This window comes from Lontra canadensis, unplaced genomic scaffold (genome assembly GCF_010015895.1).
Source record: "Lontra canadensis isolate GAN:19392208 unplaced genomic scaffold, GSC_riverotter_1.0 scaffold41, whole genome shotgun sequence".
In the NCBI taxonomy this organism is placed as follows: Eukaryota; Metazoa; Chordata; class Mammalia; order Carnivora; family Mustelidae; genus Lontra; species Lontra canadensis.
This window is the reverse complement of record NW_022631035.1, coordinates 14,451,851-14,478,790: the sequence shown is the minus strand read 5'-3', so window position 1 is coordinate 14,478,790 and position 26,940 is coordinate 14,451,851. Positions and strand designations below refer to the sequence as shown.

The 26,940-nt window shown below is 58.3% G+C and overlaps 1 protein-coding gene across 1 annotated transcript; it reads right to left on the bottom strand.

Moving 5' to 3' along the window:
- Positions 1–131: 131 nt before the first annotated feature.
- SCN4A (sodium voltage-gated channel alpha subunit 4) lies at positions 132–26,670 on the bottom strand. The gene is given in 26 exon segments (XM_032870846.1): positions 132–2,060; positions 2,062–2,420; positions 3,205–3,475; positions 4,030–4,134; positions 4,548–4,685; positions 4,988–5,041; positions 5,311–5,589; positions 6,896–7,018; positions 7,106–7,279; positions 7,829–7,983; positions 8,639–8,771; positions 10,587–11,075; positions 15,099–15,455; positions 16,229–16,402; positions 18,181–18,393; positions 18,395–18,420; positions 20,269–20,422; positions 21,025–21,234; positions 22,040–22,181; positions 22,421–22,484; positions 22,898–23,248; positions 24,868–24,959; positions 25,430–25,558; positions 25,855–25,944; positions 26,073–26,191; positions 26,281–26,670. Coding segments are annotated over 26 exon segments (5,541 nt in total). The 5' UTR covers positions 26,554–26,670; the 3' UTR covers positions 132–1,193.
- Between the last annotated feature and the right edge of the window lie 270 nt (positions 26,671–26,940).

Below are 26,940 nucleotides of genomic sequence, written 5' to 3'. Positions count from 1 at the left end.
ATCCAGTGATGCCTGAGGTGTCTCCATGCCTCCTCTGAGCTCGGCCTCCATCTGTTCTCCGGAGCCGGAAGAGGCCTGGCGCGGCCATGCCCGGACCAAGGGTGCCAATAAAAATGCTGTCTGGTGTGCCAGGCAGCAGGAAGTTGGAAGGTTGGGCCCGAGCCAGGGGAGCTGTGCACATCCCGGTGTTGAAATCTAACACGGGCTCAAGGACAACACTCTTAGGATCACTTTGAGGACGGGGAGAGAAGGATGAGGAGGGAGGGAGAGATGGGTGTGGCAGGGGCTGAGGGGATCTGGAGGCTGGGTGAGGCTACAGAGAGCCCTGTGGTGCTAAAGCGGGAGGGAGGGAACAGAAACCTGCCCCTGGGCTCCAGGGTCCCTACCCCTGCCCCAGGTCTGGGTGCTCTGGTCAAGGAAGCCTCCAGGGCAGTGATGCAGCTGGCTGGACCCCACCTCTGTCAACCCTCCATGCTTCCTAGAAGAAGACCATTCTTGAGTGGAACCCTCCCTCCTGCTCTTCCCCTAGGGGACGGTCGGGGGAGCCAGGGGCTGCACAATGGACAAAGCGGGACATGGTTTCAGGGGCCACAACCCCAGCCGGATGCATCAGGATCCAGTGGCCAGCCAGACTCAGGGAACCACTTGTGGACCAGTGACATTTCTCTTCTCCAGTTAACTTGTGGTCTGGAAGGACGTAACTGTATCTCAGGCAGGGGAGGGCTGGTAGGCTCTGGGTCAGGAGTCTGCTCTCACTGAGGTTAAGACATCTTTATCCGGGAGAGGCCTGGGGAGCCTGAGCCACTTCCTAGGGAGAGGCCTATAGCCCTTAAGACTCTGGTGGAGGAGGGCAGCTCATCCCTCCAGTGTAGGCGGACTCCTCCCCCACGTGGGGGGCAGAGATTTCTGATGTTCTGACCTCCCCCAAGAGGAGAGGCAGCAGGGCCCATGAGGAGGTGAGAGCAACTTGAAATGAGAAACCATGGACTCAGGGAGAGCCTCAGGCCCAGGGTGGTCTCCGAGTGCAATTCCCATTTTCCACGGCCTGGGGGGTCAGCCCCACTGCGGCCAAATCCTGTCCCAGCCAGGGAGCTGATCAGCCGCAGACTCAAAGCCTGCTCCCTCAGTTAGCAGGCACCATGAGGGTTTTGGGGGGGCTGTGCCAGGCTCAGCGGGCCACCTTGCTGCTGCTATTAGACGAGAGACTCTTTGACCCCCGGGCGCACTGTCTGCCCCAGGGGCGGGGAGGGAGGGAGGACAGCATCTGAGGGGCTGATGGGCGTGAGCCCGATGGCCAGTCCGGAGTCCCCCGTTGAGCCCCTGTCCTCACCCGTGCCCGGCATGCTGCTGTTCCCATTCTCTTGGCCATACATCCTGTTCATGGTGGTGGCAATCAGGCCCTCCTTCTCGGGGCCACCGTCCCCACCGCCGTCCTGGCTGTGGCGGTACATGTAGGATGCCTGCTTCACTGTGCGCTGGAGCAGGTGCCGGCGGTAGGCCCTCTGGATCTTGATGGCGCACACCTCCTCATGCTTCCTCTTGAGGGTGGTGGTGATGGGCTCATAGGAGACCTTGGAGGGGTTGGCGGCCATGAACTTCTCCTCCATGGTCTCCTTGAGAGCGTCCATTTCCCCAGAGTCGCCTAGGACCTCCTTGGTGAGGGCAAAGAGGATGTCCAGGCAGTGGATTTTGTCCCCCGGCACCATGGGTAAGTCCAGCGTGATAAGCTTGATCTTGTTGGGCTTGGCGATCCTCAGCGGCTCCTGAAGGGTGTCCACAAAGTCTGAGAGGCGGCTGTACTCGATGAACTGCGTGGCATCGGGGTCGAACTTCTCCCACGTCTCATAGAACATCTCGAAGTCGTCCTCGCTGAGGGGCTCGCTGCTCTCCTCGGTGGCCACGTTGAAGTTCTCCAGGATGATGGCGATGTACATGTTGACCACGATGAGGAAGGAGATGATGATGTAGCTGCAGAAGAAGCAGATGCCAATGGAAGGGTTGCCACAGTCACCCCTGACGCTGGTGCCCGGGTTCTCGAGCGTTGGGTCACAGTCGGGGGGGACCACTGTTGAGGATGGGGTTCAGGAGCCCATCCCAGCCGGCTGATGTGGTGATCTCAAAGAGACAGATGATGCTGTTGCCAAAGGTCTCAAAGTTGAACATGTCATCGATGCCCGACTCCTTCTTGACATAGGCAAAGTTGGACATACCGAAGATGGAGTAGATAAACATTACGAGGAAAAGGAGGAGGCCAATGTTGAAGAGGGCAGGCAAGGACATCATGAGGGCAAAGAGCAGAGTCCGGATGCCCTTGGCCCCCCGGATCAGCCGCAGGACACGCCCGATCCGGGCCAGGCGGATCACTCGGAACAGTGTGGGTGACACGAAGTATTTCTGGATCAGATCGGAGAGCGCAAGGCCTGCAGAGAGCAAGAGTGAGGAGCTCTGTCCTTGGGGTGGGAGGCGGGGTCAGGGAGCAGGTGTGGGGTTGGGGGTGGAGGGAGCATGTGGGGCTCAAGGGAGCCTGGCCTGGTGTGCTGTTCCCCAGAAGGGAGCAGGAGAAGCACAGCCCAAATGGTCTGACCGATGAGGCCGGGCTCTCCCAGGGTCCTGAGGGTGGGAGCTCCGCTCTACCCTGACACAGCTGGAAAGAGGTGAGATATGTATGCCCAGGCTGATGGGGTTGAGGGTAAACTGACTCCCAAGGCTGTTTGTAGAAGCCCCAGGTGAGACAAAGGGAGGACAGCTCTGTGTGTGACTCTAAGCCTAACTTGTTTGTGACTCACCTTCCTCACCTGTAAAGCAGAGGTGGTAACAGCACCTACCTCCTGGGATGGCATAGTGTCAGGCAAATCGTAAATGATCAATAAGTGGTTAGTTGCTATCACACTGACACACGTCTGTGCACTTCTGTGTGTACGGATACTGGAACCGTCTGTCTTCTACTAGGCACCTCGGCAGCCGAGTGTGCATCTACTGATGGAGCAAACGTTTTTAGAAGTGTGTCGTGGGTGTGCAGCTGACGGCCTGCCTGTGAGCCTGGCCCGTGTGCTTTCTGGGCATGGTGTGGACGCCAGCAGCCTAGGCATGTGTGTCCGTGTACATGCGTGTGCGAGCTTTCCAGGTGCAAGGGCAGGTGTGTGAGTGCAAGGACGGGAGCCGCAGGCCTCCCTGGGTGGGTTTGCCCAGCCCGGCCCCGCTCACCCACGATGGACAGGATGACGACCACGAAGTCGAAGATGTTCCAGCCCACGGTGAAGTAGTACTGGCGCAGGGCGAGCATCTTGAGCACGCACTCGCCGGTGAAGATGATGATGAAGACCATGTTGATGTTGTATAGGATGTCCACCTTGAGCTGGCTCTGGTCATCCGTCTCCACCATCATGGTGACCATGTTGAGGCAGATCAGGATCATGATCGTGATGTCGAACACCTGCTTGGTCACGCAGTCATACACCATGCCCTGGATCTTGTTCTACAGCACGAGGAGGGGTGTGAGGGTGCGGAGGGTGGATGTGGGGGTGCAGTGGTCAGGACCCACACGCTGTGGACAGGCTGGGTGCATGGGGTGACACACAGCATGACAGAGGGGTGTCAGGACTCGTGGTAGAGTCGGCCATGGCAGGGAGGGGAGACCTGTCTGGACAGGATGTTCTGGGGGTTCCATGGGCTGCATCCTCCCTCCAGGACCCTTTCTCCCCTCAGGTTCCCCTGGCAACCTCTCTTCCTACTCCTGAATTGTTGCTCACCAGGGAGGGTGTCGGGACATCCTCTTCCGCCCACTTCTAGGGGCCTCCCTCCCACTAAAGGGATGGGAAGACACAGCGGGCTGTGCAAGGCCAGGTGAGGGGCAAACCAGTGGCTGGGGTTTGAGGCCACTGCTGCCCCAGCCTCACCACAGGTGGCCCCAGCCTCACAGTAGGGACACTGCCTGGTGGGCAGAGGGCAGCCTGCTTTTGGTCCCCATCGGCCCCCTTGGATGGAAGGTTCATCCAGGCTGTTAGGAGGAGGGGCTCAGAGGGCTGGTACCTGGGGCCGGGGAATTGGCTTCTGAGGCTTCTTGGAGCCAAGCTTCTTCATGGCATTGTAGTATTTCTTCTGTTCCTCCGTCATAAAGATGTCTTTCCCTCCAAAGTATAATGGGATGGTGCCGGTAAGGTTGAGGGCTCCTCTCCTGTGTCTTCAGGGCCTCCCCACCTCGGGCACCACCCTTAAAGCAGCCCCCACACCAGCAAGGGGACCTGGAGGGGCCAGAGATAGGGGCTAAGGGAGGGAGGGAGGGAGGGGAAGGGGGTCTGCAGGGTCCAGAGAAAGGAGGGAGGGGAGTGGGGTGACAGCAGAGTGTGGGAGAGGACCAGCACGGGCTCATAGCCTAGGCCAAGTCACTTTCTCAAAGTCGCCGGGGAGGATCTGAACCCAAGCTTGCCGCTTCAGTCATCCCACCAGCACCCCACAGTAGGGGCTGAGGCGGCATGTGGGACTACATGAAGGGACCAGGGAGCGAAGAGAGGGAGGATAGAGCCCAGGGAGGGTGGGTGGATACTCATCTTCTTCTTCTGCTGGTTGAAGTTGTCAATGATGACACCAATGAAGAGGTTGAGGGTGAAGAAGGACCCAAAGATGATGAAGATGACAAAATAGAGGTACATGTAGATGTTCACCTCGTACTGGGGCTGTTCTTCCTTCTGCAGAGGCCACAGGACAGGATGGGACAGCCACAGGGATGGGGCGGGATGGGACGGGATGGGGGTGGGATGGGATGGGATGGGATGGAGAGGTTGGGGAGCATGTTGGCTGCTCCCCACTCCCCATCTCACTGTTGGCAGGAAGGGCATCCTGGGGCCCAGAGGTGAACCCTTCTACCCCTCAGGCTGCTGAGTTTGGGGGCTCCTCAGGAGGTGGCATGGGGCTGGGGATGGTTGTGTTTCTGGTCTGCACCCTCTCCCCTGCCTTGCTTGCCAGCCACATTTCGGTGAGCCCCACTCACCTCCCGGGAGTCCACCGCCGCATACATGATGTCCATCCAGCCCTTGAAGGTGGCCTGGGAGAGTGTGGTTAGGTTTGAAGAGAGGGGCTGCTTCCCATTTCTACCATCCATGAGTCTCCCTCCTCACCCTAGGTGGTCCTCCTCAGAGCCCCACAGGGCAGGCATCACATAGAGACCAGAGAGGTCTAAATATTACCTCAGGGCCCCACAGCACTGGAAGCGGGGGGGGCGCTCCTAACGAGGATTAGCAGTGGGTGCAGGTACAGTAAGAATCTGGGAGCACTTCCGTCTTAGTTAGTGCAAGGGCAGCGGGTTACACTTACCACCTGCAAGAGGGAGAGGTAGCCTAGACCCACATTGTCATAGTTGACCTTGACGTTGAGCCAGCGGACCTGGCCTGTGTGCATAAGGCTCTCACAGTCCGATTTGTTGTTGACCTCGGAGATGTCAAACCTCTCAGAGGTGGTGGTGTTGATGCAGTAGTAGAACTTGCCGGCAAACAGGTTGACGCCCATGATGCTGAAGATGAGCCAGAAGATGAGGCAGACAAGCAGCACGTTCATGATGGAGGGGATGGCTCCCAAGAGGGCGTTCACCACCACCTAGGGGGCCGGGGCGAGGGCTTGTTGCCAGATCTTTACCCAGGCTCCTTTGGGACAGGGCTCCCCACCTACACTAAGGGGACCAGACAGGGCTGGGCATGGTTATTCAGGGAAGGCTTCCTGGAGGAGGGTCGCTCTGAGCCAGGCCTGGGGGAGAAGTCTGCTTGGCTCTATGTTGGGGGTGGGGGTGGGGAAGTGAGGAGTAGGGTTGGGGTGCTGCGGGCCTAGTGGTTGAAGAGGGCTCTCTGCTTGGCTGGAGCTATCAGCCCAGAGTCAGGGCATTAGGCTTCTCTGGAAGCAGCCTGGCCACGGGTCACTAGGCAGGAGACAAACACTCCTTTCTTGGCCCCCATAGGAAACTCAGCCCCCGTGACCTGGCCCCCTGCTCATCCGTTCCTAGCATTAGAGACACAGATACAGAAAAGAAGCCATCGGGGTCTTCAAAGCAGAAGGACCCTGTGCCCCACCCCAGCCCTGGTTGCACAGGCTAGCTTCACTCTGTTGGGCTGGCCTAATCTTGAGAATCGTCCTTTTCTGAGGAGAAGGTGTTTCATGACTTCCAGACAGAGTGGGCGGCACAGACCTGGTGATGCCTGGGGTATAGCTCTATTCTTGGCCGGGGCACCTTCCAGCTGCATGGGCAGGTCATCTCCCCTCGGGGAGGAGGAGTCCCTGGTTCTGAGGCAGGAGGACCCAGCACTGGCTGGCCCCTTGCATGAACAGGAGGGAGCCCCTCTGGCTGAGCGCCCTGCTGGCCTGCGACCAGCTGCTGCACAGACATCTGTCCCTGTGAGTGGGTCTTATTCCCAACAGACCTCTCTTGGCTGGGGAAGTCCCAATCGTCTTGGCCAAAGCTTCTATTATTTACTGTCACTTCTGTTCTCAAGGGCCTGATGGAAGGGTGGGCAGGCTCAGAGCCCAGGTCCAGGCCCTGCTTGTCCAGGTTGCAGAGCTCTGGTGGGCTGGGGTCTGAGGCCGGGGAGGGACATCTCGACACCCACGGGCCTGCCTCCCTTCTTCCTCTGTCCTAGGGAAGGAGAGCCCTTCCTAGGAGCTGATGCAGCCTCTGCTGCCCCCCAGCGGTGGCAGGGATGAGCTAAGGAGGGGCTGAGCGGTGGAAAGGGCATTTGGGTGGTATGGGAGGATGTCTGGGGGTCCTCAAATCTGGCCTTCAGCAGGGCCCAGAGTCCCCAGCCTCTCCTCCCCCAGCGGTGGCTGGAGTACAGACCTGTGCTCACCGCACCGCGCCCTGCGGTGGCTGCTCCCCCAAACCCTAGCCCTCCTCAGAGCCCCCTTGGGCACCCACCCTCATGCCCTCAAATCGGGACAGTGCCCTCAGGGGACGCAGGGCCCGCAGTGTCCGCAGGGATTTGATGGGTCCCAGCTCCGAGTAGCCCAGCCAGTTGGCCACCAGACTGATGATGGAGACCTGCAGAGGGAGAGTGGGCTGGTCAGGGCAGGCAGGGCCTCCTCTGCCCCAGGGGTGCCTTGGGATCTGGCCGCGGGGCACACTCACATCCACAATGAGGAAGTCCAGCCAGCACCAGGCATTGGTGAAGTACACCTTGAAGCCGTAGGCCACCCACTTGAGCAGCATCTCCAGGATGAAGATGTAGGTGAACACCTTGTCCGCGTACTCCAGGATGGTGCGGATGACTCGCCGCTGCTCGATGTAGATGTCCTCAAAGGCCTGGGGATGCCAGCATGGCTGGGGGTGGCCGGAGCCACAGAGGCCAGGGCAGCAGCCCCGGCCCCCACCCAGTCTACTGCCATGGCTTTCCCGGGGTCTGGACTGGGACCAGGCCAAGGCCAGGCTGTTGGCTTTTCCCAGACTCTGTGGGGCTCATGGGGCAAGCGAGTTTCCCCACAGGGAGAAGCCGCTCAGCAGCCCTTCCCCAGGGGTGACACTCAGTCACCTGCTTGGGGGCCTGCACTGTGACACATGTTCAGCCCTGACCACCCCCTCACTCAACATTCCCAGGGCCTTCCCACCTCTGCCCTGGCCGCCACCTGTCACCGGGGGTGCACACAGAGCTGGACCCTGCCTGTCGCTTTACGAAAATGAACACTTTCTGCGTCATATCCCGCAAGCACAAGCGAGTCCCTTTAGGGTTCTCTGGGACCAAGACCGCCCAGGTCTCATCCCTCCCATGGTATGAAATGGGAGGGAGTCCCAGGAGGGCCTCCTTTGGGCCTGGCACCTGCCACTGCCCACGCCCGCCCCCCAGGGCGTGCCTACCAAGGCTCCGCTGCTGAGCAGGATCATGAAGACGATGAAGGTCTCAAACCAGTTGTGCTCGACAATCTTGAAGCAGGCCCTGCGGAGCGCCCACCACATCTTCCCACGGCCCTGGGAAATGTCCACGTAGAGGACAGGGCAGCGTTGCACGCAGGCTGGGGAAGGGAAGGGGGCAAGGGTACCACATCACAGGACTGGGGGCTGGCCCCAGACCCGCAGGCAGCGTGCTCCCACCCCCTTCCCGAGATTGGCTGAGCCCATCTTCCCCACCCCTCCCTGGCAGGCTTCACACTGCCCAGCCCAGGCCCTGGGCACAGCAGGGGGTGTGCAGGGCTCTTTCCGGCAGGGCCAGGCTGGCCTCTCTCTGCTGGTGAAGCCGAGGAGGGTAATAGTCCTGGAGCAGCCATTCCAGAGCACCTGCCCTTCCCAAGCATTGGGTCACACTCAGGGCCTTGTGGGGGTTCCGTGCGGCAGTCCGCGGGGCCTGGTGTGCACCCAGCGCACATGCTTGAGGCTCAGGGGGTCAGGGGCTGGGAAGCATTCGGGCTCTGGTGCCCCTCCCTGGGGCTGTATTGCCCCCAGGCTGTGTCAGGGCAGGGCAGCATGGGGGGCTGGGGGGAGGCTCTGCCTGCTCTCAGTGATGTACATGGTCTTGAGATGTCCTCGAGGAGGCAGGTGGCTGGGGCTGGGCCGGGATGTCACCTGCACCCCAGGCCCTGGCCAGGTCCATCCCTTGCAGGGGCTGCTGGGCTGGCGGAGGTGCCTGGGGGGGGGCGGCGGTAGGGGTGCGCACACACGGCTCGCCCTCACCCTCCGTGAAGCACTCCTCAGGCTGTTCCCCATCGGGGTTCTCTTCAGCCTGCTCCTCGGGGGCCTCCTCAGGGGGCTTATAGTCGGCGGTGCTGCAGACGGAGGAGTTCCCATCTAGGGGCTGCGCTGGCTTCTGCAGGGGACCACAGGGTGACGTGAACCCTGCGTTCTCCCACCAGGGGAATGGAGGAGGTCAGGATGGGGGACCAGAAGGGAGAGGAGAAAGGGGGTGGAGCTGACCTACTCATTCATTCCCTGAGCCCCGGGTTATGGAGCCAGTGCTGTGGCCTTCGCAGAACCACAGCAACCAAGGCAGCTATGGTCCTGCCCTCACGCACTTCCATTTGGAGCAGGGCTGGGCCGAGGCCTGGGAAGGGATGGTGAGGACAGAAGGGGGCAGGTGAGGGCCTCAGGTAAGGGAGGAGGCTGGGGGGTGGCTGAGCCAGGCTGGGGAAGTGGAGGAATAAGAGGCCTGAAGGGGCTTTTGAGGGAGCCTGAAAGGGGTCAGAATGGAGCCAGGGCTGCCAAAGCCCGCAGGGAATTGCACGCCGTGTCCTCAAGATCTGGGCCTTCCCATGTCCAGGGCCCGCTGGGCTGAGGAGCCCAGAAAGGATGAAAAACTTTCCCCAGCAGAAGCTCCAGCTTGGGGCACAGGGAATCCGATGGGAGTGGGGCAAGACTGGGGAGGCGAGTGTCTGGCCTTGCCAGGCCCCCTCCTGTCCTGAGCCAGGTTCTTGGCCCTAGCCTCCCTCCTCAAGGGAACCCCTTCATGGCTGGAGCGGAGGTCCCTGAATGGGAAGATGGAGAGGACAGCTCTGGATCCAGAATGGCACGAGAAAATTAAGGAGGTCCCCTTGTGCCCAGTTGACAGAAAAGGAAACCGAGGCAGGCATTAGGTCAGCCAGGGCACCCACTAAGCCACTTGCCCTACTTGTGTGTCCCAACTCCCACAATCACCCTTGGAGCCTTGTTTGCCCCCCTGAGAGTCCCCGGAGCCTTGGCCCTGGGTGCTCTCCTGCCCTCCCCCACCCCCGCTCCTCATACCGAGGTCGGTGCCACATTTCCCTGGGTATTTATAGCTTGGCAGGCACTTGGCCCCCTGGTAAGTCAGCGTGACACATATCAGGGGAATAAGGAGTCAAGAGCTTTCAGGGCAAAATTCTTTGAGACTCCAGTGCCCAGCCAGGCCCAGGGCCGAGATGGTAGAGATGGGGAAGGGGCCCTGCCCTACCCGAGGTGCTAGCCCTTCCCTTGCCAGAGCTGGAGGATGGGATTTGGGGCTCAGAGTCCACTCCCTGGAGAGGCTCAGGCTGAGGCCCCAGCCTCAGCCTGAGCTCCTGGGATGACTACCAGTCCCTCTGTCACCCTTGCTGGGAAGAAGCAGGAGGAGGGGCATCTCCTGGATGGGTGGGTCAGGGCTACCGCTGAGACTGCCCAGCTCTCTGCTCTCCTTGTACCCAGCCCCTGTGGCCCCCCAACCCCCTCCACCCCTCAGAGTCCCCAGTCCAGACCCAGCACTTTGGCCCACCCTGGGAGGTTGGGACCAGCTCCAGTGAGATAACCGGAGGGCCTTCAAGATCAGAGGAGCCTTAAGAGGGTCATCTTGGGTCCTAACCCTGGAGCCAAGGCGCCACAGATAGGCACGTCCTGTCCAAGAGCACCACCTGCTGGTGAGAGGGGGGCCCAGGTGGAGGTGCAGAGCCAGAGTGACAGGCAGGTCCCATCGGGTTAATTGTCAGTCACCATGCATAGAGAGCCTTCTGTGTGCTTATACACAGCCTCTCACCTACTGCTCCCGACCCTGCCCTGAGGGAGGTGCCATACGCCCATTTTACAGATGGAGAAACCGAGGCTCAGGATTTGTGACTTGTCTAGGGTCACACAAAAATTTGAAGCCGTGTCTATCTGACCCCTGGGCCCCTCAAGCTGGGTGCTGTGATGGGCTCACCTTGCTATCCTCAGGCTCTGAGAACGTGTCAGTCTCCTCCTCCGTGGGCATCTCCAGGTCGGACTCCTCGGAGGCGATGGGCACGTGAATGGTCAGGTAGGGATTGTTGATGAAGTTGAGGTGGTCCAGCTCGATGCTGGGGGGAGAACCGTCAACCAGGGCCACGTGGTTCAAAATGTGATTGTCCTTCTTCGGGTCCTTGTCACCCTCGTCGGGTGGTGGCTCCTTCTTCTCATCCTCTGGGGCACTCTCCCCGGCCTCCCCAGCCTCCCCAGCCTCCCCAGGCTTCCCGAGGCTGAGCATGATGTCCTTGGGGCGCAGGATCTTGCCATGCAGCAGTCCCAGGAGAAAGGCTTTGGCAAAGCCGATGCCCCACTTGATGCGCCCAATGGCGATCTGCAGATTGTTCATTTCGCCATCCTCGTCGGAGGCAGCCAGGCTGTCAGCGCTGAAGGAGCTCAGCAGCAGGGCCAAGAAGAGGTTCAGGACCTGGGAAGCAGGGGTTGGGAGGAACCTGAGCTCAGCCTCAGGGGGCCCACTGAGGGTGTCACCTTTAGCCAGCTCGAGGGGCCTCAGGCCTCCAGATCAGACCTACCACATGGGGGCATTTAAAAGGTTATTGCCTAATGGAATCCTCACAACTGCTCAGGGAGGTGGAGCATTCCTATAGGCCCCACTGCAGAAAGAGAAGTTGAGCCTTAGGCACATGCCAGGACTCTGCAAGATCAGGTCAAAGGCAGGGTTTGGGGAGGCCCACTGGGTGACAAGGACTCTTTCCAGGACTCTGTCCTCCACCTCCACTGCTTGGGAAGGCAGAACAAAGAACAGGGCTCATGTTTCTGAGTTTCCAGGACTTATTGGGACCCTGAATCAGCTGAGCCTTTTCCTGTCTGTTTTCTTTTCCTGTCTGTTAATAGAGCCTGTGCTCCCTGGTGCTCAGAGCAACGTACCCTATTGCTCTGGGAAGGACATTTGCTAGTCACCCCCTTTTCTCTCCTCGGGATTCCCTGCTCCACCTGGCTTTCTTCCCACTCCCATTTCCCTGCTGAAAGGTTTAATACTGGTCTACCCCTCCAGTCTCCAGCTTTATTTTCCAGAGACAGACCATTGCTGAGCCTCTCCCACTGTGATGTCAGGGAGCTCTCACCTAGTAGAGACAGACATTTGACCAGATCAGTGCGGTGGGTTTGCGTGGTAGTAGAGACTGGGGTGCGCAGGCTTTGAAACCATGCTGCTTGGCCTTGAAGCCCGGTGTACTAGTGATGTGTCCTGAGGCAAATCATATCGCCGCTCTGTGCCTCTTTTTCCTCATGGGTATAATGGGGATGGTTCTAGTACCTACCTCCTTGCATTGTTGTGAAGATTGAAAGATCAGTGTAAGTAGAGCACATGGTAGGCACTCAAAACATGTTGGCTGTCATGTGTGCAAGGGCAGAAGGTATAAGGTATAGGGAAGAGTATGATTAGCTCTGAGGTCAGCTCAGCATTTTATTAATAAGGAAACTAAGTCCCAGAGAGGTAGAGGGATATGCCCTGAGACATCCAACACAGTCAGGACTAGAATCCAGGTGTCCAGTCATTACATAACTTTGGAAGACATCATTCATTTAGACTACAATGTGAATGGCAGCCCCAGAGGCTGTGCCTCTACCTTCCTGGTGGCTCTGCCTTCCACCAGTCTCCCTTCCCCAGGGAACAAAGAGGACAGTGAAACCCAGCTGCAGTGGGGGCTCTTGGTTCCTGCCAGCCGGAGGCAGGGCCGGGACTTACTCTGGGCACCTAGGGACAGGGCTGGTTGTATAAGTGGACAAGAAGCAGTAGGGGAGCCTGTACATGTCCACCCTTGGCTGACTTCTCCATGTGGCTCTCATGGCCTGGTTTCACCGGGACTCCTCCAAGGCCTTTTTATCATCCCCTTAACTACCATGTTAGCAGAATGCCTTTAAAGTACGTATTTCTATAGATACACACACTGGGGAGAAGGTGTGTGTGGGGGGGCATTCCTCCCCATCTCCTTGCCCTTTAGCCGCTTTTCTGCTTTTGCCCCCAACCAACATTTATGGGTCTTTCTTTCCCTTTGCTGGGGTGCGGGGGGCGGGGAGGCATCCAGTGTTCAGAAACACATCTGAGATGGGAATTAGCTGCTCTCTGGGTCAGCAGGGTTTGCACACGGCGCCTGCCTAGGACAGAAATAGCTGCGTCAGGCAAGGCGTGGGGAAGAGGACTGGGGGGAAGGGGGATGGACATCATGTTCCCCCAGGGGCTCTGAGGGGTGGGTTACCTATGCCCTCATCATTTCCTCTTCTTCGCAGTAACCCAGAGCAAGTGCCAAAGTGCCACAATGCAGGGGGCATGGGGCCCCACACTCACTGGCAGGATGCCTCCAGTGCCCTCTAGCAGACACTGGCTTCCAGGAAGCCTGGGGGGGGGGGGGCAGTAGGCGGGGACAGTGCCCAAGGAGCTGCTGGTGCCGCCTCCCTGGGCTGCTCTACTCCCCCTGAGCCAAGCGAGGGCAGATCAAGGCAGAGCTGGGCTGGGAAGGAGTATGGGTGGGGTGTGTGTGTGTGTCTGTGTGTGTGTCTGTGCGTGTGCGTGTGTGGAGTGACACGCCTGTGTGACAGGCACATAGAGGCAGTGCAGGGGTTCTAGACTGCTTGGGTTCCAATCCTGTGCAGGTTACTACCTTCCCTCCCTGAGCCTTTGCTTCCCTGTCTAAAAAGCAGAGATGAAACAGCACGTCCCCCTGAGGCGATGGCGAGCATCAAGAGATAAGACACACAGAAGGCACTCAGAATGCTGGACAAATGCACATGGAGGTCAGCTGTCACTGTCGTTACTGCCTGTGTTGACGCTGTCATTCTCACCCCCTGCTGCTGTTACTGACGCAGACTCAGGTTCTAGTCCGGGCTCAGTCTTACACTAGCTGTGTGGTCCCCTGCCGTGGCTTCTCCGAGCTCAGTGCCAACGTGACCTCCCTCCCGGGGTTGGGAGAGCATTAGGGATAAGGCAGGGAGAGCCCTCTGCGCAAGCAGGAGCCCGGTCCTCGGGGAGGGTGGGGGTGACCCCTATGGCAGAGACCTGAACCACCACTCCGCAACCCACCCCCCCGCCCCCACCTTGTAGACCAAGTGCTTTGCTGGGAGCTCAGATCATGTGCTCAAGTGGGTCACCACCGTCACCATCCCCATTTTCCACGTGAGAAAAATTGAGGCCAGAGAGATGGTTAAATAATGTCTCAGGGTTTCCCAGTCAGTATGTGGCAAAGCAGGGGCTTGCAATGTTTTTGAGTTTACCCACGTATAGACAGAAACCCACTGCAGACCCTTTCAGTTGTGCTGGGCCCTTAACCTTTACCTTCACAAGCTTCTACTCAGAGCTAGCTACCCACGCCATCCCACCCCCATTCTGTTGGGGCATCTTCTCTCTCTCTCCCCTACACCCCAGGCCCTGGGGTTCTCCTGCCTAACTGTCCCTGGGGGCTCAGGACCTCAGTGGAGGTGACACTGGACGGCTCCCGCCCCAGCCGGAGCTCAGCGATATCTGAGAAGTGCTGACCCAGCAGCCCAAGGATTCCACCGGCCTTTGCGGAACGTGGGGACGTGCGTCTTCCCACCCCATTGTTGCCCAGGGCAGCATCGACCATGGGGGCAGCTGGGCACCAGGCTCCTGGCAGGAGTGCTGCCCACCCTGAGCAGGACAGGAATTGTTGCATCAGGGTGTGGAGACAGGCCACCCTGGGGCCCCAGCCGCAGAAATGCTGGTCAGCGTGATGGCAGCCCGCACCCCTGCTCGTCATGGGGCCCCCTGCGGCTCCTCCCCAGCACCAGCCCCACAGGGAAGCCCTGAGCCACAGAAAGCAGCAGGATGAAGGCCGTTTATGCCATACTCTGGATTCTCCCTATTCCCGGGGCCTGATGCCAAGAACGGAAGAGGGTGAGAGGGTGAGAGAGGGACAGGAGGCCCTGGAGTTCTGGAGCCAACCCCGCGTGCCATCTTCCTGCACCCAGCTGACCACAGAGCAGTCGCTCGTTCAAGGTCACACAGATGACAGCGGAGCTAGGCCTGGAGTGTGGGTCTACCTCCAGTTGTCGTGTTACTTTGCCCCAAATGCTAGGTTTCAACAGTACTACTCACAGTGTCCGCCTCTGGACTTGTGACAGCTGCGCTGGTTAGAAAGGCAGATTCCCAGGCCCTGGCTCCCAAGCTGCTGAATCAGACTCTGGGGACATGGGGCCAGGAATCTATCTGGGTTTTAAGAAACTTCCAGGTGATTCTTAAGCAGGTTAAAATGGGAAAGCCACAGCGTTAAACTGTCTAAAATTGCCCTTTTGGGTGGGGGAGGCAGACTACAGTTCAGTGGCAGTGATTTCATCCAGTTTAACTGCATGGGGCAAAGGCCCTGGAAAGACAGCCCAATTTTTAAAGGACTTCATTGAATGTGACATGTTCCGCTTGGGTTTCCTGGAGTTGGGGGGGGGAGGGGAGAGGAGCCACCCAGCGGGCCCAACTCACCACTAGGTTGCCAATGACCATGACCATGAGGAAGACCGTGAGGCACATGGCCTGGCCGGCCACCTCCATGCAGTCCCACATGGTCTCGATCCATTCCCCGCACAGGATGCGGAAGACAATGAGGAAGGAGTGGAAGAAGTCGTGCATGTGCCAGCGGGGCAGGCTGCAGTCGGAGGCGATCTTGCACACGCACTCCTTGTAGCTCTTGCCGAACAGCTGCATGCCCACCACGGCGAAGATGAACACGATGATGGCCAGCACCAGCGTCAGGTTGCCCAGCGCGCCCACCGAGTTGCCGATGATCTTGATGAGCATGTTCAGCGTCGGCCACGACTTGGCCAGCTTGAAGACCCGCAGCTGGGGGCAGGCGGACGGCGGGCGCCAGTGAGGCCCAGCCCCCTCCCCCCACCCGGCCTGACCCGAGGGAGCCCCATCCTCAGGAGAAACAACTCTCCGGAGCAGCTCAAATCCCTGCCCCGTGAGTGAGCTGAGGCCTCGGTCTGCCGCTCTGTTAAATGGGAATCCTCCTATCCGACCACCTCATCCTCTTTATGTGTTCAAAAGAAATGGGCTGTATCATTTAAAGATATCGGCTGAAGTATTTACAGAGACAGTATATGTCAGGATTCGCTTTCACATGCCCCCCCACCAAAAAGTAGGGGAGAGATGCTGACGGCCGTTGGAATGTTGATGGCCGTTGGAGTCGGTGTAGGCACACAGACTTCGGTAGACTTTATATGTTTTTGGATGAAGGACAGGTCCCGTAATAAAGTTTGGAAAAATTAGAAGTGTTCCTATGGGGTGGTGGAAAGGATCCTAAACCGGACTCCCAATTCTACTACTAATGAGCTTCCCGAGCCCCAGCCTTCAGGTCTGCAGTATGGTCTCTGCTCCACTGTCACCCAGGTCCCTGGGAGTCAAGCCCAAATGTCAGCTCCCAGGGCTATCATTTTGGTCCCTGGTAGCCCTATGTGATAAGGGAGGGGGCTCTCTTTCTCCCCATTTCCAGTCAGGAAGGTTCTGAATGGTGGAGTGGCATGCACCAGCGGCTTCTTGGGGATCCCTCCTCCCATCCCCCCTGCATACCCCCACTCGGCCCCTCCCCAGCCTGGCCCCAGGGCCTCACGCACCAGTCGGAAGGAGCGGAGCACGGACAGCCCTTGCACATTGGCCAGGCCCAGTTCCACCAGGCTGAGGGTGACGATGATACTGTCGAAGATGTTCCAGCCCTGCTGGAAGTACTCATAGGGGTCCATGGCGATGAGCTTCAGCACCATCTCTGCTGTGAAGATGCCAGTGAAGACCTGTGGGGGGTGGAGGGTCCACATCACAGAGCCTCAGTTTGCACGGGGCCTGGGGAGTCCCCCCCGACTCCCACCTCCTGGCAGAGCCTTGAGCGGGGGCAGGCAGTGGTACCCGCGGTCTACAGGTGTGCATGCGTGTGTGTGTGGAGAGTGGAATGGTCCTGCCCCAGGGCACAGTGGGTACCACCCTGAGACACCTGAACCCATCCGCTTCTGGCCTTGGGCCCATGGGCCAGTCACTTCACTTCTTGTGGCCTCACCCCAGTCATAGTATATATAGCACTCATATAGCACTTTGTGGTTGATGCCACGACCTCACTAGGATGATGCCAATTTCTACATAGTTGTGAGCGATGGTCCCTTGTCCCAGAAATGAGAACACTGAGACTCCGAGAGATAAGAGGCAAGTGCTCGCTCACACCACCCACATGGGAATGAGTCAGACCTCAAACCCAGGTCTTGGGGTACTTAATTCAGTCTTCCTGTCTCTACACCCTACCCTCTCTACCCTGACTGGCAGGGGTCCTGAAGCTCAGCAAACCTTGGTGGACTTAGAAGTCTAGGGTAGGGGCCAAAAGGGGCAAGCCCAGGGATCCAGGAGAAGGCCAGAGCTACCCTCCATAAACCAGGCACAGGGGTGTAAGTGCTGCCTAGCCTCTGAAAACTCCCTGAGCACAGCCCCCCTCCTGCTGGGCACCAGCTGCCCTGGTCTACAGCCTGCCCAGGCACATGCTGAACCCTGCCCGGGAGCTGTCCCCGGCCATAGCAGGTGCCCAGACGGCAGTGGAGTGCGGGCAGGGGATAAGCAGGGGGCGGGCAGGTGGCAAGCTGGGCCCATCACGCACGGCCCAGCAGCTGCACTGCGAGCCCAGGGCACACCCTTGCCCCCCCAGCCCAGTTTGGCCTGGCTGCCTCAGACGGATCCATGGGATAGACGTGCCTGCCTCATAGGCTGGGAGCCCAGGGTCTGATGCCCACGCCACCCACATCATACTGCCACAGGCCCCCACAGCTCGTTCTCCTTGGGCTCTCCTCACCCTCAGGGTCGGGGGAGCATCTCACCCATTTGCCATCTGGAAACATGCTAAGGGAATGGGGAAGGGTGGGGCAGGGCTGGAGGATGAGGCGGCTTTTTCCCTTTGTCAGGCTCCACCGGGGCTGGAAACGAGGTGATAATGCTCCTAATGGGCAGGGATAAGCAGGCGGATCAGTGCGTGTCAACAATAGCCAGGCAGGAAAGGCCTGCAGGGAGCAGGCCTGGCCACGCTGGGGGAAATGGTAGTGGGCAGTGGGCTTGTTGGGGGGGCGGGCGGCTATGCCTGGGGCACCTCTTGGGCCTCAGTGCCCAGGGCCATATGCCCCCACTTTCAGGTCCCTTGGTCCCTCTTAGGCCCACAACAACCTCTGAAGGTAGAGACCTGTCACTCATGTCCCCACCCCTCCACCTCTGGCTCCATCCAGGGCATGGCCTGGACCTCAGACACCCTGAATCCTGATCCTAAAATGTTATGCCTGGACCTCAGACACCCTGAATCCTGATCCTAAAATGTCTAGCACCTCATCCCACTCATTCTGCCTCCACATACCCTAAAAAATTCCACATCCCATCGATCACCCCATATACCTCCCTTATATCTCAGTTCCTGTCCCCTGTATGCTGGGAGAATAAGCTCAGCTTGTCCCGGGTGCCCCCAATAATGCCCCATATTTCCACACATCCCAGGTGGCCCCTCCCCCATCCTGCATGGGAGTGACACCTCTCCCTGTCCCCTCCTTACCAGGTTGCCCACGGTGAGCACGTTGTCGAAGTGCTCTGTCATGGGGTAATGCTCCATGGCCATGAAGAGGGTGTTGAGCACAATGCAGATGGTGATGCCCAGGTCCACGAAGGGGTCCATGACGATCAGGTGGATGATGTTCTTGAACTTCACCCATGGGGTGCAGCAGTTCCATATGAGGACTTTGTGGGCACACTTGTACCACCACGGGGGGGCACTTCTGGTGGGCCTCTTCCAGCTCTGGGAGTAGGGTAGAAACACACCTGATGAGCACCCACAGCCCCCGTGTCCTCCTTCCCTGACCCAGACCTTATGTCCCACCTTCCAGGCCTGCCCCTTGAATTTCACACCTCAAATATATCCCCTCGGCCAAGCCTACTTTAAGCCCCGCTCTCCGTGTGTTGCCCTCAAGACCTGCCCCTGGAGGCCCCACCCACATGCCCCAACCCCCTCAATGTCCCAACCCCCCAAAGCCCCACCCATTAATGCTCCCACCCTCAAACCCCCACCCCCTCAGCCAGCCCTACCTGGAGCCCTTCTCTTAATGCCCTGCCTCAGGCTGGGCCTTCTTGGCATACCTCACAAAGCCCGTCCCCCCAGTGACTCCCACCTTCTGCCCATGGCCCAGGGCTGTGATCTTTGGCAGAGGAGACCCCTGATCTCTGGCTGGGCCTGAAGGTCCCCAGGGAGAGGTGGGAGGCCCCTGCAGAGGGTTGGGTCCCATTCCACTTGCTGCTGGCCAATGTCATTCAAAGCAAACCAAGGATCCCCCAGAGGGCTCTCACTCCCATTGTCAGCAAAACTGACCCCTCCACTGTCCCCAGCCAGTCTAGCCTTTCCCACCAGAGTGGCTTTCTGGAAACATCCCCTGTTCTTGCCCCCCAGCTCTAGAGCCCAGGGGCTCTGTCAGACCCATGGATAAAGCTGCCCTTCCTGCTGGTCTTGAAGGCCTCCGCTGCCTGTCGGAGTCCTCAGCCTCAGCAGGATCTTATTTCATTACCACCAGAAATTTATGAGAGAAGTGCTATTAGTGTCCCCCATCTCTAGATGAGGAAAGAGTTGGAGAAGTCCCATGGAGACCTGGGTTCAAGTACATGACTGGGACACCCCCGGGAATTAGCTAATTGGGCCTCTCAAAGGCTGCGGATTCTAGTCTGATAGTAACAGTCCCACGCCCAAACAGGTGACCCCCAAGTCACTTCAGGTGACTCAAACAGTGTCTGACACCCAAAACTTCTCACAACGGTCCCAGCCAGGGTAGCATTAAGTGATCTTCTCAGCCAGTGACACCGAGGACCCCTGGGGCATGCTCTGGGGCAGATCCCTGGATGCCTGTCATATAAAGTCAGGTGAGAAGGTGTCCTCTAGAGGTCTTCAAAGTCCTCTAGCCCCTCCCAGTCCTTCCTGGCTAAAGGAAGGGGAGCGGGACCTGAGAAGGGAACCAGATCTCTTCCATGTTGGATTTCCATTATTCTTCCTTCCCTTGTTTCCTCCTTCCCTCCTCCCTCCTCTTTTTTCCCTCCCTCCCCTCTTTCCTCTCATTGATCCATACACCCATGTCTCTTCCCATTCATTGATCTTCCAGCCCATCCATCCATCCATCCATCCATCCATCCATCCGTGTTTGTGTCTATCCACCCTGCCCTTGTTACCTTATCCTGTTCTTTCCCTGACACTTGTAGGACAGTATGGGGATTTGCAGGAATCTGTGACCTCTACCTGGGCAGAGTTTGTCTTTGACCTTTAGTTTCTGCTCAGAAGACATATGAGGAGCAGGATTTCCAGTTTCTAGAACACTGGGCCTTCCTGGTTAGTATGATCCTCCTGTTCTTCCCCATTGTCTTGGCAACCCCCAAGGCCCTCCTGGAAGCCCCCACTTCCCACAGCAGCCTGGCCTTGCAGCCAGAACTGGGCCTGGCTAAGCCAGGACTATATTTATCACGGCTGTTTCTTCGATGCCTATATTAAGTTACTGTCCTTCTAAAGCTGGGCCCAGCCAGGCCCCACCTGCCCCCCAACCCAAGAGTCCAAGTAGCCTAATGGGCAGGACAAGCAGAATAGGATGCCTTAGGGGTGTCAAGCACTCACCTTCCATAGCGTCTGAGATACCACTGTCTGCACTGCAGCTCTGCCGTGGGGGGCCCTTCTCCCCAAGCGAGGTGTCTAGGCTGCCGTTGCAGTCTTTGCTGAGGGCTGGGTCCCCATCGGCCTCCCCGCCTTCCAGAGCCTGGGCGGCCTTGGCCTGTGGATCATCAAGGGTGGTAGGCACAGAGTCCATCTCAGAGCCTGGTGCACCAGATGGACTAATAAACTCTCAGAGCTTCTTTCCAAGTCCTTTAGGATGGGGCCCCTCTTCTTGTCCTGTGCTGAGCCTGGTGCGGGTTGGGGGATGACCTCGGTGGTGATGGGATTGACAGGGTAGGAACCAAAATGACTGAAGACCTTCATCCCTGAAGACCCCCCACTCTTGGAAGTCTTGACAAACCCTACACTTCAGGCGGTGGTGAGGCAATGGGGGGTGCTGCACCACAGGGCCTCTCCAGGACACACCTCTCCCCCATCATGGACCCATATCTTGCCCAGAAAGAATCACAAGACCACAGATATTTGAGCTGAAAGGTTACTTCAGGTTTAACTCCTCCAGATCCCTTGCTGTTTATAGGGAAACTGAGGCAGAGAGCAGCAAAATACTCTTTCTACTGCCTGGATGCCTCTCATCCCACCGAAGCCCCCAGCCTGGGGCCTTATATTCACCCTGCCTTGCAGCCCCCTACCCCATGCCTCTCTCCCAGTCTCAGCCTCCTCCCCAGGAGAACCCTTGGCCTCCTCTCCCTGAGTCCAGACCTTCTCCAGCTCCTCCTGCTGCTTTTTGAATTTCTCCAACATCTGCTGAAACTCTTCTTCTTTCTCCTGATCCTCGGCCAGGGTGGCCTCATTCTGCTCTGCGTACGCCATGGCTACCACCGCCAGAATCAGGTTAATGAGGTAGAAGGAGCCCAAGAAAATGATGACCACAAAGAAGATCATGTAGGTCTTGCCAGCTGCTCGAAGGGTCTGGGAAGAGGGGGAGAAGGAGAGGGAGTGTAACATGGCCCCCTGCCTACTTTTACCTACCACCCCTCTCCACACACCCATTGCCCAGAAACAGGGAGGGTCGCTCACAGAGCTTGGTGACTTGAGGACCTTGAGGCAGGGGGTAGCCATCTTTGGCAGGCTAAGCCACATTCTGGGGAACTTCAAAATACACACTTGAGACCCAGACTTTCCTGGTCTCCTGACTCAGAGAGCCCTGAGGACCAGAGACAGATATCTTGAGATCAGAGAGCCAGGATAAAAGAAAATTTTTTAAAATGGTGAACGCGGACTTTGGGGCCAACTTGAATCCTACCGTTGCTGCTGTGCCTGGCATCTAATACAAGCTCAACAAATAATAGTTGCCATTATTATTATCATCATCGATATCATCCGTGTTAGACACATTACCAGGAACCAGAAGGCACTGCTGCTCCAGAGGCCACCTGCCTACTTATACAAACAGTAGAAGCTAAATACTTGTGTAGGGGCCATGTTGAATTTCTAAGCTACCCTACTGGTTGCTGTGAGGCCTGGGGGTCTATTCCAGGCACAGATCTCAGCGCTTAAGGCAAAGGTAGAGAAGTAAGAAAAGGCTGTGCCTCAGATGTGGCAGGTCCCCAGTGTCAGAGGCCTCCAAGAAGCTGTCTGCTGGGGCCCTGAGAGGGCTCTCAGGGAGGAGGGGGCTCTGTTGCAGGTCCTGCCCTGAGGAGGCTGGGGTAGGGGAAGGGGAGGTGGCGGTTGGGCTTCGAGGCAGGGCTTCCAGGCAGGGCAGTGGCAGTCCTACCAGCTGGAAGAGATTCTCCCAGTAGTCCTGGGTCATGAGGCGGAAGAGAGCCAGGAAGGCCCAGCTGAACGTGTCGTAGCTGGTGTAGCCGTAGTTGGGGTTCCGCCCAGCCTTGATACACTCATAACCCTCGGGGCAGTGCCTGCGGATAAAACGGGGTGCTGGCTTTAGGGAGGGAAGAGAACTCGAGCCGAGGGACAGTCGGGGGATCCCAAGAGGAAAAATCCTCTAGTTCTATCTGCGCCCCCCAAACACGGAAGGATTCCTTTCACGTCCACGGGTTTTCCTTAGGTTCCCATCCACCCGACGTCCTTGTCCCTAATCAGTTCCCGTCTTCCGACACCCCTCGGACACCTTTTCCCCGCCTCCCTGTACACTCACCCGGCATCGCTGCTGTTCCCACAGAGCAGGGCGTCATTGGCACCCTTCAGGAAATAGTAGTTCCCTTTGGGAGTCAGAGGCCACAAAGGAAACATGTCACCCACGTGGACACACTGTGGACACACGCACCCGTTGCACGCCTGTGGGCACATTTGTGTCCACCAATACACCAAGAGGAGCCTCTCTGGCTGCCCCTGCCCCTCCAGTAAGGTCTCTGGGTAGATACATGACAGGGAGCTGAGCCGCGGGCCCCATCAGGTCCGCACCTCTGCTGTGGGGTGGGCAGTCGGGATGCAGCAGGGGCACAGAGAGCCGGCGGGATAGGGCGCATGCGCGTACGCGTGCGCACGCGCGCAGCTCCCACGCACCTGCATGGGCAGCCCGACTGAGGGGTGAGCAGGTGTGCCAAGAGCCGGAATCCAGGGGCCAGGTTGAAGAAGGAGTACTCCCCCCTGCCTCCCCAGGGTGAGTTCTTACTTTCGTCACTGATGTAGGCATCCCAGTCAAAGGTCGAGTTGCTGGCCCAGCTCTCATGGCTGTTCCACGTGTCGTTGCCATACCACGTGTCGTTGCCATACCACGTGTCATTGCCGTACCAAGCATCATTGCCGTACCACGTGTCATTGCCGTACCACGTGTCATTGCCGTACCACGTGGTGTTCGTGTCATTGAAGGGCGGGGGCCAGCGCACACACTTCTGCCGTAGGTTTCCCATGAAGAGCTGCAGCCCCACCAGAGCAAAGACGCTCAGGCAGAAGACGGTGAGGATCATCACATCGGACAGCTTTTTCACCGACTGGATCAGGGCCCCCACAATCGTCTTCAGCCCTGACCAGAGGGAGTGTGAGAGTAGGGGATGGGCAGGCGGAAAGCTCCTTCTCCTGCCCCCCTCAGGTCTTTGCCTACCACATCTCCTTCAAGGCTTGACTTACTAGGGGCACCACTTCCCTGAAGCCTTCCCAAATGAGCCCACTCTTCTCCCATCACATCCTTGATATGGAGCATTTGAATGGCACAGAGTCTTGGCCATGAGGAGAATGCACTATGAGGACTTTCCAGGCTGTTGCCTGACTCATAGAACAACACACAGGCACATGGTGGTGGTGAATAAATGTCACCAACTCAACACTCCCAAACTGTTTTACACAACACTGATCTCCCCAGTTGTGCCCTTAAAAAAGAAGGGGTTCAATAAATGTTTGGGCAAGTCTCAGTTCTAGATTTTGCTCTTGGAGCATGACTGTAGATTATCCTAACAAAGGCTCTGACAAGTCCTGTAGAAACAAACACACTTTGATACCATGTTTCCTTAACTTACTTGACAACAGAACCCTTTTTCTTACAATGCCTATTCATACCCAAGGAATAGCAGCCCTAGACTGAGTTGGAGATATTATTGCAATCTGACCCTTTGGACAGACAAGGCATAGAAGCTCTTACAAACTTTCAGAGATGGAGTCCCATCATTTATGGAAAAGCCATAACTTCTTCTTTGGGCCTACTCAGAGCGTTTCTTACTTCCATATCAGTTCATTTCCTTTTCTTATCCTGGTGCAGAAAACAGGCGCTCAGCACCGCCTTATCAAAACTCACTGAGCTGGGAGGATGCTGGAAGCCTGGCATTGAGGAAATGTACTCTGGCCTTCACTCAGTGACCAGTGAACAATGTGGCCTTCAGGAAGTACTTCCCCTCCCAAGGCCTGTCAGGGTGTCACTTTCCTCAGACACATTTGCGGGTGTTGGACTAGGGGAAAATGATGGTGCTTTCCAGCATTTACACCCAATCCTCCTCCTCCCAGGGTCCTTTTTTCAGACTGTCTTTCATGAAGCTTGTCCGGTTTTTCCACGTGCTTTTTTGAGGGTCTGGTGATCAGGATTCTATTTATTTCATACTTCTTGATGCATTACCTTGGAATTGCCCTGGCCTCATTGCTCAGTGGTTATGTGGCGTGTTCCTTATCAAGCTCTCGGGGCTGGGACTTTCCATCACTCGTTCCCTTTGTCTTTCTCAGGTTGAGTTCTCTGCTCTGCCCAGCTGCTCATTTCATTTAACACACATCCATGCACACTTAATCCTCGTAATATCCCAATGAGTGGGACTATTATCACACACATTTTATAGAGGAGGAAACTGAGTTATAGGTGGGTTGAACCAGTTGCCTGAGGTCAAAGTTAGAAAGTGGTGGAGATGAGACTTGACCTCAGGAAATCTGGCTCAGAGTCTGTGCTCTAACCACCTTGCTGTGCTGCTTCTTGTACGCCCAGCCTCCAGCCTCTGGCTCCTTCTCCTCCCTGGCCATGGGGCCCCCCCCGACTATGTCCAGGTTTTGGTGTCAGAGCATTGTGACCCTGGGTCAGGCTCCTGGACCTGAGTGTTAGGTTCCAGGCCTGGGCATAGGGGGGAGGCCTGCTGGCCCAGGCAGGGGGTCCCTGCACCTCCCCAGTACCTGGGATGACTGTGATGGTTTTCAGGGCCCGCAGCACCCGGAAGGTTCTCAGGGCTGAGATGTTGCCCAAGTCCACAAACTCCGTCAGGTACCTGGGCCAGGAGGTTGGGGTGAAGACTGTGTCAGAGTTGGGAGCAGATATGAGGGCAGAAGTCACAGCTTCTCTAGGCCCAGAATGAGGATTCCTGAGGAATCCTTGTGGTTGGGGTTACCACAGGGGTTGGGGGAAGGCCATGTCAGACACCCCAAGGTTTCTCTTTGGCTCTGAGAGCTGGGGAGGACAGTGCAGGCACTTTGATGGGAGTGGGGGTTGGGTAGCTCAGCTCTCCCAGTGTGTGAGGCCCATGGGATCGGGGTCCAGCACTGCCGCGTGTTGTGGCACACGGCGCGTGGTGGCACGTGGAGGAGGCATCGGGAGAGCCTCCAAGCCAGACCCCAGCCATGGCAGCCCCTAGGACGAGGCAGCTCACCGCACACCTGCCCGTCACCCCTGCAGCCCGCCCCTCCCAGAGGGTCAGCCCACTCAGCTTCTGCCTTGGGAAGCCCTCCAGGCCTTGCTTACGCCATGGTGATGACGCTGAAGTCCAGCCAGTTCCAGGGGTCCCGGAGGAATGTGAAGTCGTCAATGCAGAAGCCCCGGGCCAGCATCTTGATGAGGGACTCAAAGGTATAGATCCCCGTGAACGTGTACCTGGTGGGGAGAGGGTGGCCAGGGCCCGGCGTGGCCATGATGGACCTCCCAGGAGGGAGGTCACAAAAATGAAATATGCTGCCCGGGAGGTTGATTGGTGAGAGTGACAGCGTGCACCCCCTCCCCGGGGGGGGCGGTGTTGATGCGGGGACAGTAAGAGTGTGTGTCTTCCTGGAAGGCGAGAGCAGTGCCACACGGGGCACCGTCAGAGTTCAGACCCCTGGGGTGGGCTATGTCCCAGGCCGGGCTGGGGTGGGGGGAGGGGGCCTCCGAGGAGGAGGAAGGAAGAGACTTACTCCACGTGCTTGGACCAGGAAGGCGGGCTGCTCATGGTCATGAACACGCAGTTGGTCAGGATGGTGATCATGATGAACATGCTGAACAGCGTCAGGGGAGGGTCAAGGAAAGCGAGGGAGGGGACAGAGCTGGGCGGAGGGCCTCCTCGCCTCCGGCACCTGGCTTTGCCCGCCCCCAGCCCACTCTTGCCCCGGCGCCGGCCCGCTTGGCAGGATATGAGTGGATGAGCACTTTGATGGCGCCGCGCCTGATGACACTGAAGGGGCTCAGCAGGTAGAGGGCGGGCGTCGCGGAGAAGCGGAAGATGGCCTTGCCCTTGTTAAGGACGATGAAGGTCTGCGGCAGAGGGGGAGCTGTGAGACCCAGGGACAGGCAGACAGACGGACGATGGGCAGGCGGGGACACGAAACCCTCCCGGCCCAGACCTTCTTGTCACTGTAGTAGGGGTCCAGGTCCTCCAGGGGGATGCCGATGACCTCGGGTGGGGGGTCCCCGTAGATGAGGGGCAGGTTCTTGCCAGCCTCCAGGTCGCTGCGTGGCTTTCTTTCAGGCTCCTCGATCTCCATCTGCTTGTTCCGCTCCTGCCGGGCCTCTTCCTCCAGCGCCCGCCGCTCTATGGCCGCCAGGGACTCCCGGGTGAAGGGGCGCAGGCTCTCAGGGCCCAGAGGCACCAGGGTGGGCAGAGATGAGCTCGCCATCCTCGCATCCTGGGCTCGGCGGCCAGGAGGGTGGCAGGTGGCCTGGGAGGCTGCAGTGTGCCGCCCCCTGGGGGCTAGGCGCCTACCAGGCCCTGGGCCTGCTGTCTGTTACTCACCTCCTGTCTGCCCCTGGGCCGGGCCGGGGTTGGGGCGGGGGGGGGCGACGCGCAAGCCCTGTCGGGATGGGGAGCTGTGCCTGCAAGGCCTGGGCAGGTGCTGGACACAAGAGCATCCCCCCTCGGGCCTGCACCACTCTCCCCAGCAGGGAGTGGGCTGCCCTCGGGACGGAGAGCAAACCACCAGGTCCTCTTCGGTGGGGCCAGTGCCCCAGTGCCTTCAACCACCTCCTGCGCCCAAGCTCTGGAACTGTGTGGCGTCAGCCTGTGG